This window comes from Ochotona princeps, chromosome 8, assembly GCF_030435755.1.
Source record: "Ochotona princeps isolate mOchPri1 chromosome 8, mOchPri1.hap1, whole genome shotgun sequence".
Classification (NCBI taxonomy): domain Eukaryota; kingdom Metazoa; phylum Chordata; class Mammalia; order Lagomorpha; family Ochotonidae; genus Ochotona; species Ochotona princeps.
In genome coordinates, this window is record NC_080839.1 from 32,187,755 (window position 1) to 32,202,083 (window position 14,329).

General features: G+C 41.6%; 2 protein-coding genes and 1 non-coding gene across 5 annotated transcripts in view; 1 reads left to right on the forward strand and 2 right to left on the reverse strand.

The window, feature by feature from the left end:
- The first annotated feature begins 4,784 nt into the window (after positions 1–4,784).
- LOC101530677 (prolyl-tRNA synthetase associated domain-containing protein 1) lies at positions 4,785–7,114 on the forward strand. Its single transcript, XM_004580295.3, has 2 exons — positions 4,785–4,935; positions 6,509–7,114. Exons 1-2 carry the CDS (start codon positions 4,852–4,854, stop codon positions 6,938–6,940), a joined length of 516 nt encoding a protein of 171 aa, XP_004580352.2. The 5' UTR covers positions 4,785–4,851; the 3' UTR covers positions 6,941–7,114.
- A 2,983-nt stretch (positions 7,115–10,097) lies between these two features.
- Positions 10,098–14,329, reverse strand: part of CCDC88A (coiled-coil domain containing 88A) — a 133,700-nt gene continuing 129,468 nt past the window's right edge. For all 3 annotated transcript variants that reach the window (XM_058667810.1, XM_058667811.1, XM_058667809.1), the window contains 2 exons: positions 12,828–12,927; positions 10,098–12,357 (listed from right to left, as the gene is read on the reverse strand). In XM_058667810.1, the coding sequence (XP_058523793.1) occupies positions 12,863–12,927 (65 nt within the window). In that variant the 3' untranslated portion in view covers positions 10,098–12,357; positions 12,828–12,862. The remainder of the gene's footprint in view (positions 12,358–12,827; positions 12,928–14,329) is intronic.
- On the reverse strand, positions 14,105–14,206 carry LOC118760731 (U6 spliceosomal RNA). The gene has a single exon (XR_004996957.2). It is a non-coding gene; the product is annotated as a U6 spliceosomal RNA (small nuclear RNA).

The following is a 14,329-nucleotide window of genomic DNA, read 5'->3' on the forward strand; positions in this document are numbered from 1 at the left end:
TTTTAGAAATAAGCATTTGGGGCTCACGTGGTGGCTTAATCAGCTAATCGTACTCCTGCAGCGTCGGCAGCCCATGTGGGCCTCGGTTTGTGTTTTGGCCCAAAGGCAGGGGACCTACACCCGTGTGGGAGAGCTGGAGGAGACTCCTGGCTCTTGGCTTTGGATCGGCGCAGCTAAGCTGTTGCAACCACTTGGGGAGTGAACCACTAGATGAAACATCTTTGTCTCTGTCTCTCCTCTCTGGAAATCTGGCTTTCCAATAAACAAAACCTTTAAAAGAGAGAGACAGACAGAGATCTCCTATCTGCTGGCTCATTCCCCATATGCCCCCAGGCTGGTGCTGGGCCAATGCCAGAGCGGGGAATTCAATCCAAGTTTCCCATGTGGGTAGCAAGAACCAGGGACTTTAGCCATAACTACTTCCTCCCAGTTTCTGCTTTAACGCATAACTGGAGTTTGGAGCTGGAACTGAACATTAAATGCAGGCAGTACAAAAGGCATGTGGATGACTTAGGTAGTATCTTAACTGCTATGATAAATATGTACCTCTACTGTTAAAAGTCAAATTTTAAAACATTTACTTCAACAAATGAGAGGCTGGCATTGTGGCATAGCATGTTAAGTCACTGCCTGCAACACTGGCATCCCATATACGCACGGATTCAAAGCCAGACTGCTCCATTTGCAATGAACTTCTCTGATAAAGTGCATGGGAAAGTAGTAGAAGATAACCTGAATCTTTTAGGTCCCTGCACCCACAAGGGAAGCCTGGAAGAAGCTTCTGGCTTTGAACTGGCCCCACTCCAGCCACTGCAGCAATTTGGGGAGTGAACCAGCCAATGAACAGTCTCTCCCTCTTCCCTTCTCTTTTCTGTAACTCTGCCATTCTGATAAAAATATAGTTTTTTAGGCCTGGCGCCATGGTCTAGCACCTAAAGTCCTCGCCTTGAATGCATCAGGATCCCATATGGGCACAGGTTCTAATCCTGGCAGCTCCCCTTCCCATCCACTTCCCTGCTTGTGGCCTGGGAAAGCAGTCCAGGACAGCCCAAAACCTTGGGACCCTGCACCTGCCTGGGAGACCCGAAACAAGCTCCTGGCTCCTGGCTTCAGATTGGCGCAGCACCAGCCATTGCAGTCACTTTGGGGAGTGAATCATCAGGTGGAAGATCTTCCTCTCTGTCTCTCCTCCTCTCTGTATATCTGACTTTGCAATTAAAAAAAATAAGTCTTTAAAATATATATAGCTTATAAAAATCTTCTGAAAAGTTAGATTTGAAGAGACATCCTTAGTCACATGCGAAGGTGGGCCCACTACTATGCACTGTGTCACAGTATCTTGGATGAGGAATCTTTTGTTTTTTAAGATTTATTTATTTTTTTATTGGACAGTCATGTACAGAGAGGAAGATCTTCCATCTGATGGTTCACTCCCCAAATAGCTGGAGCTGAGCCAATCCGAAGCCAGAAGCCAGGAGCCTCTTCCAGGTCTCCCATGCGGGTGCAAAAGGCTTTGGGCCATCCTTGACTGCTTTCCCAGTCCACAGGATGGGACACAGAGCTTTCAGGAATAGAACCATTGCTCATATGGGTTGCCTGCATGTTAAGGGTGGGGACTTTAGCCACTAGGCTATCACACTAGGCCCAGAATTTGTTGTCTTGAGTTACTGTGGAGCTGCCTACGTGTCATCCACGAATGCCAGAGCTAACCCTCCACTCTCGGCATTAGCGGTCCAGAAGTCTGTGGGCAAGAGCTGAAGGCCAGCTCCCCGCAGGTCTTGCCCACCTGATGCTTTTCTGCAGTCCTGGGCCCTACTGAGTGCTGCTCATTGGCTGTTTATAAACAGCCTGGGGCTGAGAGCAGCATCTGTGTATCCAGGGCTCCAAAGCGAAGCTTCCTGGCAAAGAGCCCTCTCTGAGCTCCATCTGCTGCCTCCCAGGCTGGGTGTTACCAGGAAGCTCAACTGGAAGCACCGCACTCACACTCAGGCACACGACCACTGTACCAAACACCTTCTCCAACAGGTCAAATTTTCATTCTTGAATGTCGAGTGTGGAAAGACAAGAATTCTTCAAAAACTTCACAGCTTGCAGGTGTTATGGGGGAAAATTAATTTCAAATTTTTTACATAAAATTATCCCTTAACTTCAGTTTTCCAAAAACTTAAAATTTATTTACTGATTTTTATCCCACGGACCAGGAAGTGCTCTGGGATAGCCTTGTTCTAGCACTGCCTGCTCTCTGCAGGCCCATCCCTGTCACCATTTTTTCAGGGATTCCCCTCTCCACCCCCTTCCACTCCTCTGACCTCCTCGTCCCTCTCCTGCCACACACACACTGCCTGCCAGTTTGCATATGGCGTTGGGCTGTTAAAGTGTCCCTGTAACACTATTCTTTCATCTCCTCATTGACATCTTAACACCTACATACTTTTTGCTTTTTTTAAAAAAAAAAAAGATTTTATTTTTGATGATGTTACATAGTTGGCCAGGGTAGGAAGAGTCGAGGATCAGGGGAAAGTGGACGAAATAATTGTTTACACATTTTCTTTTTCTTCTTCCTTCCTGTGCCTGGGGGAGGGGGCATACGAAGGGAGAAACCACGCCCAACCTCCCAATTGCCTCAGTACCCGATAATGGAGAAACAGCCACCTGATGTCATTCCAGGCTTCCCAATGCGGAGCATTTTCTGAGGGTTCCGTTCAAGTGGTTTTGATAGTTCTGAGATGCTGTTGATAATTACTGCTCTAAGGATGAGAAAATCCTTCCAAGGTCCATTGGCTGACATAGTCCAACTCAGAGTCTCCACCCAGAAATTTGCTGTCAAGTTTCGCTGGGGTAGTTGATCAGTTTGTTTTGCTCTCTTTCTTCTGCAAACCAGTGGTTGCTGCAGCTCAGCCCAGCCCTGCCCACCACATGCTCAGCCCTCATGCACACCAAGGTGAGCCATAGCCCAGTCAGAGCAAACCCCAATAACCCCCACTGGAATGGCTCCCAGCTCTGGTGCCTGTGCCTGCCAGCATGTGCAGCAAACTGGTCCAGTCTGCCCCACATCCCATTGAGATCTTGTACACATCATTGGGTGTTGAAGTCTAACTCAATCCAATTGACTCCACCCTCCAGCACACACTCATGCCAGCGGGTGCCACTGCCTGTCCAGTCAGGCCCACTCCCAGTCCTGGTTCTCATGCTCACCAGTGGGAGTTACAGCACATCAGAGATGTGCCCACAGCCTCTCAACTGGACCCTACTCCCCACCCAGATCTTGCACTCTCCAGGTGATTCTGCAGTCTAGCTCAACAGGACTTGCCCCCAGTTCCAGCACTTGCCAGCTGCTGCTGCGGCAAAGCCCAACCTGCCTGCCCTTACTCTGGCTTATACCTGCACCACTGGATACAATTGGTTAGCACCCCCCACCACTTTTCTCCCTGTAACCCAGTTCACATATAAGCCAAGTGTTGTAGCCCTGCCTAACTTGGTCTGCCCCAGTCCCAGCTCTCACCTTCAGCAGCAGGAGCAGTGGTCCAATCCTCAGGACTCCCCTACCAGACTTGTACCTCCTCCCCACCCCCAGATCTTATGTGTGCTGGTGGGTGCTGTGGCCCAGTCTGGCAAGCCCATCTCACTTTGACATTTGCTGGTGGGTGCTGTAGCCTGGCCCAGCCAAGTCTGCTCCCATTCCAGTTTGCACTGATTGGAGCTGCCATCCTAATGTGAACTGGCTGGTGCTGCAGCCTGACCTGACCTGGCCTGTCCTGCACCTCATCCTGGTTCTCAGATCTGCCAGTGGGTGTTATGAATTGGCCTAGCCTGGCCCACCCCCAGACCTGACCCAACGTGTGTTGGTAGGTACTGCCACCTGGCCTGATCTTGCCTTGGTTCTTGTGCTTACCTGCAGGGACTGCACTTTAACAAAGGAATTCTCAACTGGGGACAGAATAGGCTGGGCATGGCTACAACATCTGGAAAAGCAATGGAAGACAGCTCAAGTATTTGGGTTCTGCACCCATGTGGGAGACCAGGATGGAGTTCCTGGTTCTAGGCTTGTGATTTGCTGGTCCACTCCTTGAATGGCCACAAATCCCATTCCAATGCAATTTCCCAGGTACCTAAAGATTCAAGTATTTGGGTCATCCTCTCTGCTTTCCCAGTTGTGTTAGCAAGCTATTGGATCAGAAGCGGAGCAGCCAGGGTTTCACCTGGTGCTCACGGTGGCATAGCCGGTGGTAGTTTAATCTGATGCATTACAATGACAGCCCCAAATTGCCTATTATGTGTCAAATTGCAAAGTCCACTCTGAATTCGAGCCCTTTCTTCAGGTTCCGAGTCAGGATTCAGACTTTCTGTTCAGTATTTTCCTGCTTTCACTCTGCAGCCCAGAAATTAACCAAAATTATGCTACAGCTAGTTGTCCCTAGGTGTACCTCCGTTTCCTTTGGGACTTGAGCTTTCCTTGAATTCATTAAATGCGACTGTAAGGTGTAATTTAAGGTCCTGCTCCACTGGTGAGTTAGGGTTTCCAGAAAAAGGTAAAAACACACAAAAGGTAATGAAAATGCCCGTGGAAAAGTGAGTCATGTTTGGCACAGCTAAGATTAATAACAAAAACGGCAGGGAAAGGTAATATGTAATGATGAATCTCGAAAAGCTTTAGGGGATGACAGGCACTTTGCTCCTTCCCAGCATGCTACCCATCCCAATACGCTGTTGAGTGGTTCAGGTGCCTTGCTCCAGCGGGCAGCCTGGAACGGACGGGGACGCACCAGCCGCGGGTTCTGCCTCAGAATCCCCTCTGCGCAGCCGCGGCAAGCCGCGCCCACTACCCATGCCGCGCGCCACGACGGCAGCAACATGGCGGGCGCTGACCTGCGAGCGGCTCTGGAGCAGCGACTCCGCGCCCTGGACATCCGCACCGAGGTCGTAGAGCATCCCGAGGTGAGGTCCCCGCCTGACAGGGGGTTGCCGCTCGGACGGTGTTCGTACGGGGGAGGAGGGGTCCCCAGCTCCTTACCTAAGGAGTCTAGCGGGAAGGGTGCTGGCAGAGGACTTCCTGGGACCCTAGGGACAGCAGAGGTCTCCCCACTGAGCATGGGACATTATGACTTATTTGCCTCAGGAGGTGATTCCATCTTGATAGCTAGTGCAACAAGTAGAGAATCTGTGCGTCTTACACGGGTGTTGGATGTTACTTTTTCTGCTTGCATCTGCATCCAGTCACCAAGGAGCATACAGTAAACCCGCAGTGGCCACCGGTATTTTGCTGCCTTGATCAGTTGGATCTCTTGACGTAAAAATCACCACCTTTCCGTACAGGTCGACCCTCTATTCCAGCTTTGTAATGGGCAACCTGGGAGGCAGCAGGCCGCAGTCTAAGTCCCTCTCACTCAGGTGTGAAACCCTAATAGAGCCCCTGGGTTCTGCCTGGCCCAGCCCTGGCTGCTGTGGGCATTCAGCCCACGGACCAGCATTTGGGAAGAGTCTGCCTTTCAAATAAACTACAGTAAAAGTCTTTAAAAAAATCGAGTCCTGGCTGTTCCATTTTGGTTCCAGCTCCCTGCTAATAATGTGTGTGTGTGGCAGGGGATGGGAAGCAACAGATAACCCAAGACCTTGGGCTCCTGCAGCCCTTGTGGGATACCTGGCCTCAGACTTTGGCCTGGCCATCGTAGCCATTTGGGGAATGATGCACAAGGATCAGTCTCTTCCTCCACAACTCTGCCTTTCAAATAAAATTTGTTTTATAGCTTTTTTTTTTTCAATTGAAAAGGCAGTTTTATATAGAGGAGGAAGAGAAGGATCTTCATCCACTGGTTCACTACCCAAATGGCTGCAAGGTTGAAGCTGAACTGATCATTCAGAGCCAGGAGCTTCTTACTAGCCCCCATGCAGGTGCAGGTTCCCAGGGCCTTGGTCCATCTTCCATTGCTTTTCCAGGCCACAAGCAAGCAGGGAGTTGGATCACAAGTGGAGCAGCTGGGACACCAATCAGCAGCCATATGGGATACCAATGCTTGGAGGTGGAGGATTAGCCAGTTCGACCAATGTGCTGGCCCCTCTAATAAATTTATTAAAATAATCCTTGTCTTTACAGAACCAAATTTTGTGATCTCTGTTCCACATGGACATACACTCCCCTCCTTAAACTGCGCACAGTCCAGGGTCTTAGTCATGTATTTGGAAATTGTTACCCAGTTTGGATGAAATGGAATACTGGATGTAAAGGAACAGGAGTGGAAGGCTGCTAATTTTCATTACTGTAAATCTAAAATTAAAAACAAAAGGTTCTTAGGCAGATGAGGGTATGGTGACCACAGTAAAAATTGGCCCAAGAAAACTGCTTGAAGTAGCCATACATGAGTGACTGAAATAATTATGGCTTATACTGCATAATGGTACAGACATCTGCTTGTGAAATTCAGGACAGTAAGTACTGTTTTTCACTCAGCAAGAAAAACACATGTATGTACTTTGTGTTAGTTTATATTTTAAACTTATGTAATTTTTATAGGTGTTCACAGTTGAAGAAATGATGCCGCATGTCCAACATTTGAAAGGAGCACATAGTAAGAACTTATTTCTTAAAGATAAAAAGAAAAAAAGCCATTGGTTGGTGACAGTTCTTCATGACAGACAAATTAATTTAAATGACCTTGCCAAGCAGTTGGGTGTTGGAAGTGGAAATCTGCGGTTTGCTGATGAAACGGCAATGCTAGAAAAACTGAAAGTTGGCCAAGGTTGTGCCACACCCCTGGCACTCTTCTGTGATGATGGAGATGTGAAATTTGTTCTGGATTCTGCTTTTCTGGAAGGTGGACATGAAAAAGTATACTTCCATCCAATGACCAATGCTGCTACCATGGGATTAAGCCCTGAAGATTTTCTCACGTTTGTGAAGAATACAGGACATGATCCCATAATATTAAACTTTGAAAAAAATTAGGGTACTTTGGAATAAATTTATTTCTGAAAACTTTTTTACTTGGAATTTATAGAAAAAAAAAGTAAGGTGCAAGGAGTAGTACTCTTGGGTTTGGTAAATGATGAAATCACTTTTAAAAGGTCATTTCCTACTGAAAGCTTTTATTTTTAGTGTGTCACAGCATGTTAAGCAGCTGCCTCTGATACACCCCCTATCTGAGTGCTGGTTGTTGTGCTTTTAGTTCAGCTCCCTGCTAGTGCCCTATGGGTACAGCCGATGGGTCCAGCACTTGGGCACTTACCACCTGGGGCAGACTTGGGGCAGTCTGGACTCCTGCCTTCAGACTGGCTCAGCCTCACATGTGGGGGTCGTCTGGACAGAACTAGCAGATGGAAGATCTCTGTTGCTCTGTCATTCTCCCTTTGAAATGGCTTTCTTTAAAGATGTATTGAGGTACTTATGGTTAGTCACTGGTTCTGTTCCCTGTTTCCTATAACAAATACTCAAAAATGCCTTCAACAATTAAGGATACTTCTAAGAATAACTGGCTTAAGTATTTAGGATGTTTATTATACTTGGGGAGAAAAACAACTTACAAAACAGTATGTATAGAATTATACATGATAGTGTACATTATACAGTTGAAAAAATGAAAACAAATATAGCAATGTATGTTTATTTTTGGGAAATGAAGACTAAGGAGTAAAAACTCCCCAGCAAGATAATACAAGCAATCATGGGGCCATAGGTCAACACTTGCCACTGTTGGGCATTTGTTGTTAAACCATTGTTGGTTTTTATTTTATTCCCTGTGAAAAATAAGCTGTGAAAAATATATCTTTACAAAGTTTAAATCTAGAAAAACTGGAGATGAAAAATGTTATGTCACAATCATACTATTAAAATTACATTTTGAAACTCACTAGCAGATATACATTATTATGCCATTGAAATGAACAGTCTTCGTTCAGAAGTTAGAAACGTGAACTCACTCATACAACTTTCTTCTCTCTAGACGAGTTTATTATCCTGTTTCTGGTATGACTGACTGCACTCAGACCCTTTCAATTATTGCATCTGAAACAGTAATGTGGAGTCTTCACAAAGGTGATAAGAAACTAATGAAATAGGACATTTTCCCACCTTACTCCAATTCAAACAAAATCTTCATTAGTTGAAAATCTGGCAGAAGCTGAAGATTCCTTTTGTGGTGTTGAAAATTCTCATTTTACTTTAGTACAGTCACATGAAGTATTAGCAGAGAAGAATCCTCTTTTCCTAGTTGATAATAAAAAAATAATTGCCATTTTGGAGTAATATTATAGCTAATACTTTATCCTAAGATTCCATGTTCATTTTTAGCTGCTCTGTTGCGTAAGGCAATTCTAGATGGCTTTGCTAATAAAATACAGGATTACAGTTACAGACATCAGGACTTGGCATCTCTGTTCTAACTATTGGTATAGAGATATCTGGAATGATTTTTCTCAAAGATGCATTACCAGTTACCTCCTCAGTCTTCAGTGAACAGTCTATTTTACTACTTCTCTCTAATCTGTGGTTTTTACCTTCTGTCACTTAAGTTACCCAGAATAAGCTCATTCTGAAAATAAGTGAGAAATGCTAGAAATAAGCAACTGAAAAAGTTTGTACTGAATAGTGATGCAATCTCATACCAGCCTATTCCTTCCCTCTTAGAAGGTAAATCATCCGTGTGCTCAGCAGATCTGATGCATGCAGCACCTGTTAACCACTCAGCCATCCTGCTTATTAAATGAGCTGTCCTATGGTAATGCTTCTGTTCCAATCACTACAGTGGCATAATGCTGTGTCAGCAATTTACCTCTTCCTCCCATCATGTGGGCACTGTCTGATCTCCATGTCCCCAGAAGGGTGCGTACTGTACAGCAGGATATTTTGAGATCACATTACAGAACTTATAATTGTTAATTTTTATTAGCTGCTATTAATCTTCTGTGCCTAATTGATATTTTACACTTTAACATAGATATGTATGTACAGGAAAAGACAGTGAGCCCTGGGTTCAGTACTGTGATTTCAGGCCTCCACTAGGGGTCGTTGTAGAACACTCAGAACAGTAGAGTGAATAATGCCTTGGGGAGTATCAGATTCTCTACCTCAAAAATTTAACACTCACTTCAAAATGATCAGGACAAATTAATCTGAACAACATTATTATGGGTTGTATTTGAAAATAATTCTCCAGAGCAAAGGGAAAGGAATGAAGGAATAACACTTGCTTAAGAGCACATTGTGATTTTTAAATGACTACTAACCACTTGATATAAAAATCACTTCTTTGTTTTATTTCTTTTTATATTAGTATGATAAATGGATTTTAACCCAACATAATTTTTTGAGAAACAAAGTAAAAACTAAAATGGAAAGACAATGCTTTAAAAAGAAATCAACCAACCAATGTTGTCTCTTGTCAGATGTTAAAGATTCCTATGGCTGGTATTAGGTATTGCTAAGTAAGAAAGATTTTGCCATTCAACGCCAAAACCCTCAATTGCATTAATCTTAAAGGAAATGTTACAGTTTTGATAACTGATCTGATATTTACTAACAGCTGTAAGTACAACAGTAAAACAATGGGAAAAGAGAACCCTTAGTAGAACACAAAAAATATTTAAAATTACGTTTTGTTAAAGGGTATTATAAGTGCAACATTATCCATAAGCATTCCTGTTAAGGCATTTTCATTGTCCAGATATCTCAATATGTATATCAACGTTTATACTATAAAAGGGGCTCCTTTTGTATTATTCATTCAAGACTTAAAAAAAAAATACATCTCAGAACTAAATATAGCTGGAGGGAAAAGCAACAATTCACCAATTTTTCATAAAAGGCAACTTGAAATACAAAAGTGAGCAAACATTATTACTCCCCATTGCAATTGTAGATTTGATGCAGTACAGGCTACTTCATTGTGGGATGGTTGTAATTCCAAGATGTACACAGTGATTTTTAAATAGGCTGCTACTGTGCCTTTCATGAAAGGTGCTACATACGAACCTGTTTTGAGAACTCTTTGGTAATCATCAATTCAAACAGTTACACCAATACATTTCCAAATAGCCAGATTGTTAGGTGCACTATCAGAGGCATGGGCTAAAACAATTACCTTGTATATCTAATTCTTGCATTTCCTTGGGGTCTTGGTGTTTAGAATTCAGATATTAAAAGTATGTAAGGGAAGTGGCATGTTTCCAGTTGGTTTCACTATAATTGCTTGGTACAAACACATAAAGGAAAAGTGGCTCTGACAAAGTTTGCTTATGAAATTATCTTAGAGAAAGTAAAATATTCACATGGTTGTTATCTAATTCTGTCTTGAAATGACATGAAAAAGAGGATCGAGAGAACTGGTACTCTTGCAGTCCCAACTTGTCTCTTCTTGGATTCAAATAATTCTACGTGGAGTTAATACTTCACAGGCTATCCTTAATCATTTTCTAACTGAAGCCGTAACATGCTACTTAACAGGTTCTCTATCGTGTCCTGGACAGATAGCTCAAGCTGTGACAGAAAGCATTCACCCTCACTGGGCCACCTCATTACATTTCAACTTTCAGGAATTAGCCTGGGACATGTCCTAGTTGTGCAAATTAGATGCTAGTTAATATAAATCTAACTTACCACATAACTGTACTTAGTTAAAACATAATTTCTACATTTATTTTCAATTTACCTACCTAAAAATGAATTTACAGTTTTTACATGCAAGTTTCTCTAGATTGCCATTGATACTCACTGCCAATTTGATACTTGCGAATCAGGGAGCCATGATGTAAAAGAGATATTTCAAAGTTTAGAGAACAGATTTTTAATATTTCTGTTATCAAATATTTGTATTTTAGCAAGAAGCCTTTGTACTTACATTTATATAGCACCTTTCATCTAACAGTTTCAAGGTGATTTAACTTTACAGCATTACTTGGTGGCAAAACTTGTTATTAATGGCACTGAGTTAAATTCAAGTTCTCTAACTTCCATTTCAACTTCTGGCCAACTGATCATGCTGTCTCTATTTTTTTAATGATGGCCTTTCCAAAGGTCAGCATGAACACAATAATACTGCTACTGGCCTAGAGAGAGGGAGAGAGACGGACAGACACACACATATGCACACACACACAGCAAGCCTGACTTTTTCTCATGGCTACCAGGTGAGTGATGAAACTCACCACTTATAAATAACATATAACGAAAAAATGGAATTAATCCAAAAACTTCTCTGGAGCTGGTAATGAGAGCCTAAGAAGTGCAATGTTAAAATTTAGAAAAGTTAGTATTTCCTTATTTTAGGCCTTAAAGATTATTCATGTTAAATAATGAAACTGCATTAATAAGTATCAGTACATTTTTTGCCTTTCATAAGAAAATAAAACTGTGATATAAAATTGAAAATACTAAAAAATTGATGTTTCTACTTTTTTGTGCTTCTTCCAAATGTTTAAGGTAACAAATGCATACAAATATTTCAAAAGTACCAATAACAGTTATCAACTTTAATATTATAAGACAAAAACAAATTTTTATGATAAACTTAATACTAAATGAGTTCCTGGCAAAATTCAGATTATAGTAAATTATTTACATTATTTTTGCCATAAGAAAACTTCTTAAGCAACAGTCAGCTCTCAAGTAAAAAAATCAAATACATAAATGGGTTAAAACATAACAGCTTTATCTTGGGATGTTATTTGCTGGAAAAGAATCTGACTAAAAAAAGTTTCAGAAAACACTTTACCTTAGGCTCATGTATGAATGCTTAGTGTTGTTTGATGGGGAATATGAAGAGAATATCTGTAAGTTTGTATAACTCCTATCTCATTGATTTTCCAGGTTTACCTTATAATCTGTGCATTAAAATAACTGGCTTAAAAAGAAACTAGCAACACATGCAGTCTGTTAACCAAATAAGGCTCTGACATGCCAAACAATTTTCTCTGTGTCTTGATATATAGTACATTCCACAAAATACTACAGCATTTAATTTAGATTTACACAACTAAATATAAATGGCTAAATTTTGGCTAATCTTTAGCGGAAGCATTAAGCAAACATGGATAATTGATAAACAAATGATGAAAGAAGCAGATTGTTCTTGGAGTACTTCTTGAAACACTTAAAACACATGGTCCTCAGCGAGAGAATGTCCTTTATTCAGTAGATCTTAATAGAACAATGTATAATACAGTCCTAAAACCTTCTAAGAATTCTGGCAGCTGAATCCAGTAGTGCTCCTTGATTCAAGGAAGGAATGAAGGTTTGTATTTCTTGCCTGATCTATTCACGAAGAATTAAGTCTCAAAGATTTTTTAAAAAAATGATTCTATAGTTGCTAGGTGTCTTGTTACTTCAGAATTAAAGGCTTCACACTGAGAAACTGAAGGACACTTTTCTCTCTGTATTTAGTTGGAAGGCAGAAAGAAGAAAATGTAAGACTGAGGATAGATATACAGAACAGCCACTATAAGAACAGCATGCATCAAGTATTTCTACAGGAATGAGAGAGTGACAGAAAATCAGAATTTTTCTTTGAGTGACTCTTAGTTCATTCTCAACAGTTCTCAAGATAATTGTGGGGAGTAATACACCACACGAAAAAAGTAATTCCTAAAATATTAATCATCAGTAAAAAAATTTTTAAACTGGGGGGGAGGGGAGAAAGATATTTAAAATGTTTTTTCCTCCTGTACTAACAGGAAAAAACCTGTGGCAACCATGTAACCATGTTTTCACTAGTAAGAAATTCAACCAGTGAAGCAAGCGATATTCACATCTGTTAATGCAAGATGCACTTGTTCTCATACTTTATTTGGTTAGTTTATATAAATGAGACTGATCTCATTTGTATTTTAAGTAGTAAACTCACCACTTGGCCCACATGTCATGTAGTGGGTAATAGAATTAGGAGCTTTGTTGCTCCCTAGACCTGCTTTTTGAATTTCTGCTTTCTTGTACTTTGTCCACATCTGCAGGAGAAAAGCATTTCACGTTATTTAATCAAAGGTCAACAACACAAGTCATGAAGATAAGAAACTACAGAGTTCTGAGTAGGGCAAGGTGAAGAAAACTAATTGGGAAGCTTATGAATGTGCCAAGCATCTCATTACTTAAAAGACTGATTTTCATAGTCATTTTCAAAGATATAAATGAAGAATTTTCAGAAAGCTTAAACTGTTTAAGAAAACCTTTACTGATAAATTTTCCCTTTCAGTATCAGTTATGTTTACATACTTTACTAAGTGTGTACCATATAGTTTTAAAGTAAAAAGTGATCTTGCATATTGCATACAGCAGCAGAAACATTTAGGATGAAATGTCTGTAGTTTTAGCTCAGAAACCTAGGGTTGAGGTATATCGTCAAGATATATGACAAATTAGCATTGGTTATAGCTAAAACTCACTTTGGTTAGAGGAACCCAGTGCCTAACAAATACATTTACAATATCACAAAAATGCTATGGGCATAGTTTCCAGAATCTTAGGCCAGGAATATGTAAAGCTATTTCTGCTTCATTGCTTAGAGAATTAGGGTACTGAATCTTTAATTTTCCAAGTAATCCTTTGGGAAACTGGACCATTCATTGTGATGTTTTTTTTGGAGGAAGGAAGTATGGCTGCTCACTTGTGTCAAAGTTGCCTCATTTTCAGCTTTAAAAACAATTTTTTAAAAAGATTTATTTTTATTGGAAAGGCAGATATACTGAAAGGAGGAGAGACAGAGAGGAAGATCTTCTGTCTGATGATTCACTCCCCAAGCAGCTGCAACGGCTGGAGCTGAGCCAACCAGAAGCCTGGCGCCTCTCCCGGGTCTCCCATGCAGGTGCAGTGTCCCAAGGCTTTGGGCTGTCCTGGACTGCTTTCCCAGGCCACAAGCAAGGAGCTGGAGGAAGCAGGGCCACAGGGATTAGAACTGGCACCCATATGGGATCCAGGCGCATTCAAGGCGAGGACTTTAGCTGCTGTGCTATCATGGTGGGCCCTTTAAAATAATTTTTAAGATAACTGTTTCATTTAGAGACTGGTATGCTGGTTTTTAAGAATTTTCAGGAGGGTCTGGCACAGTGGCCTAGTGCCTTAGGTCCTCGCCTTGAACATGACAGTACCCCATATCTTGTATAAGTGCAAGAGGACAGCTTAATTTTTTTTAATATGAAATGCTTCACAAATTTGCATGTCATCCTTGCGCAAGGGTCATGTTAATCTCTATCGTTCCAATTTTAGTATATGTGCTGCCCAAGTGAGCACAGGCCAGCTTAATTTAAAAGCATAAAAATATGATTAAGAATTATTTGGTCCAATAATAAGAATAAAAATTTAATGTAACAAGTATAAGCTAATTTCCTTCTCATTTAGAAAGTTGCATTTCAA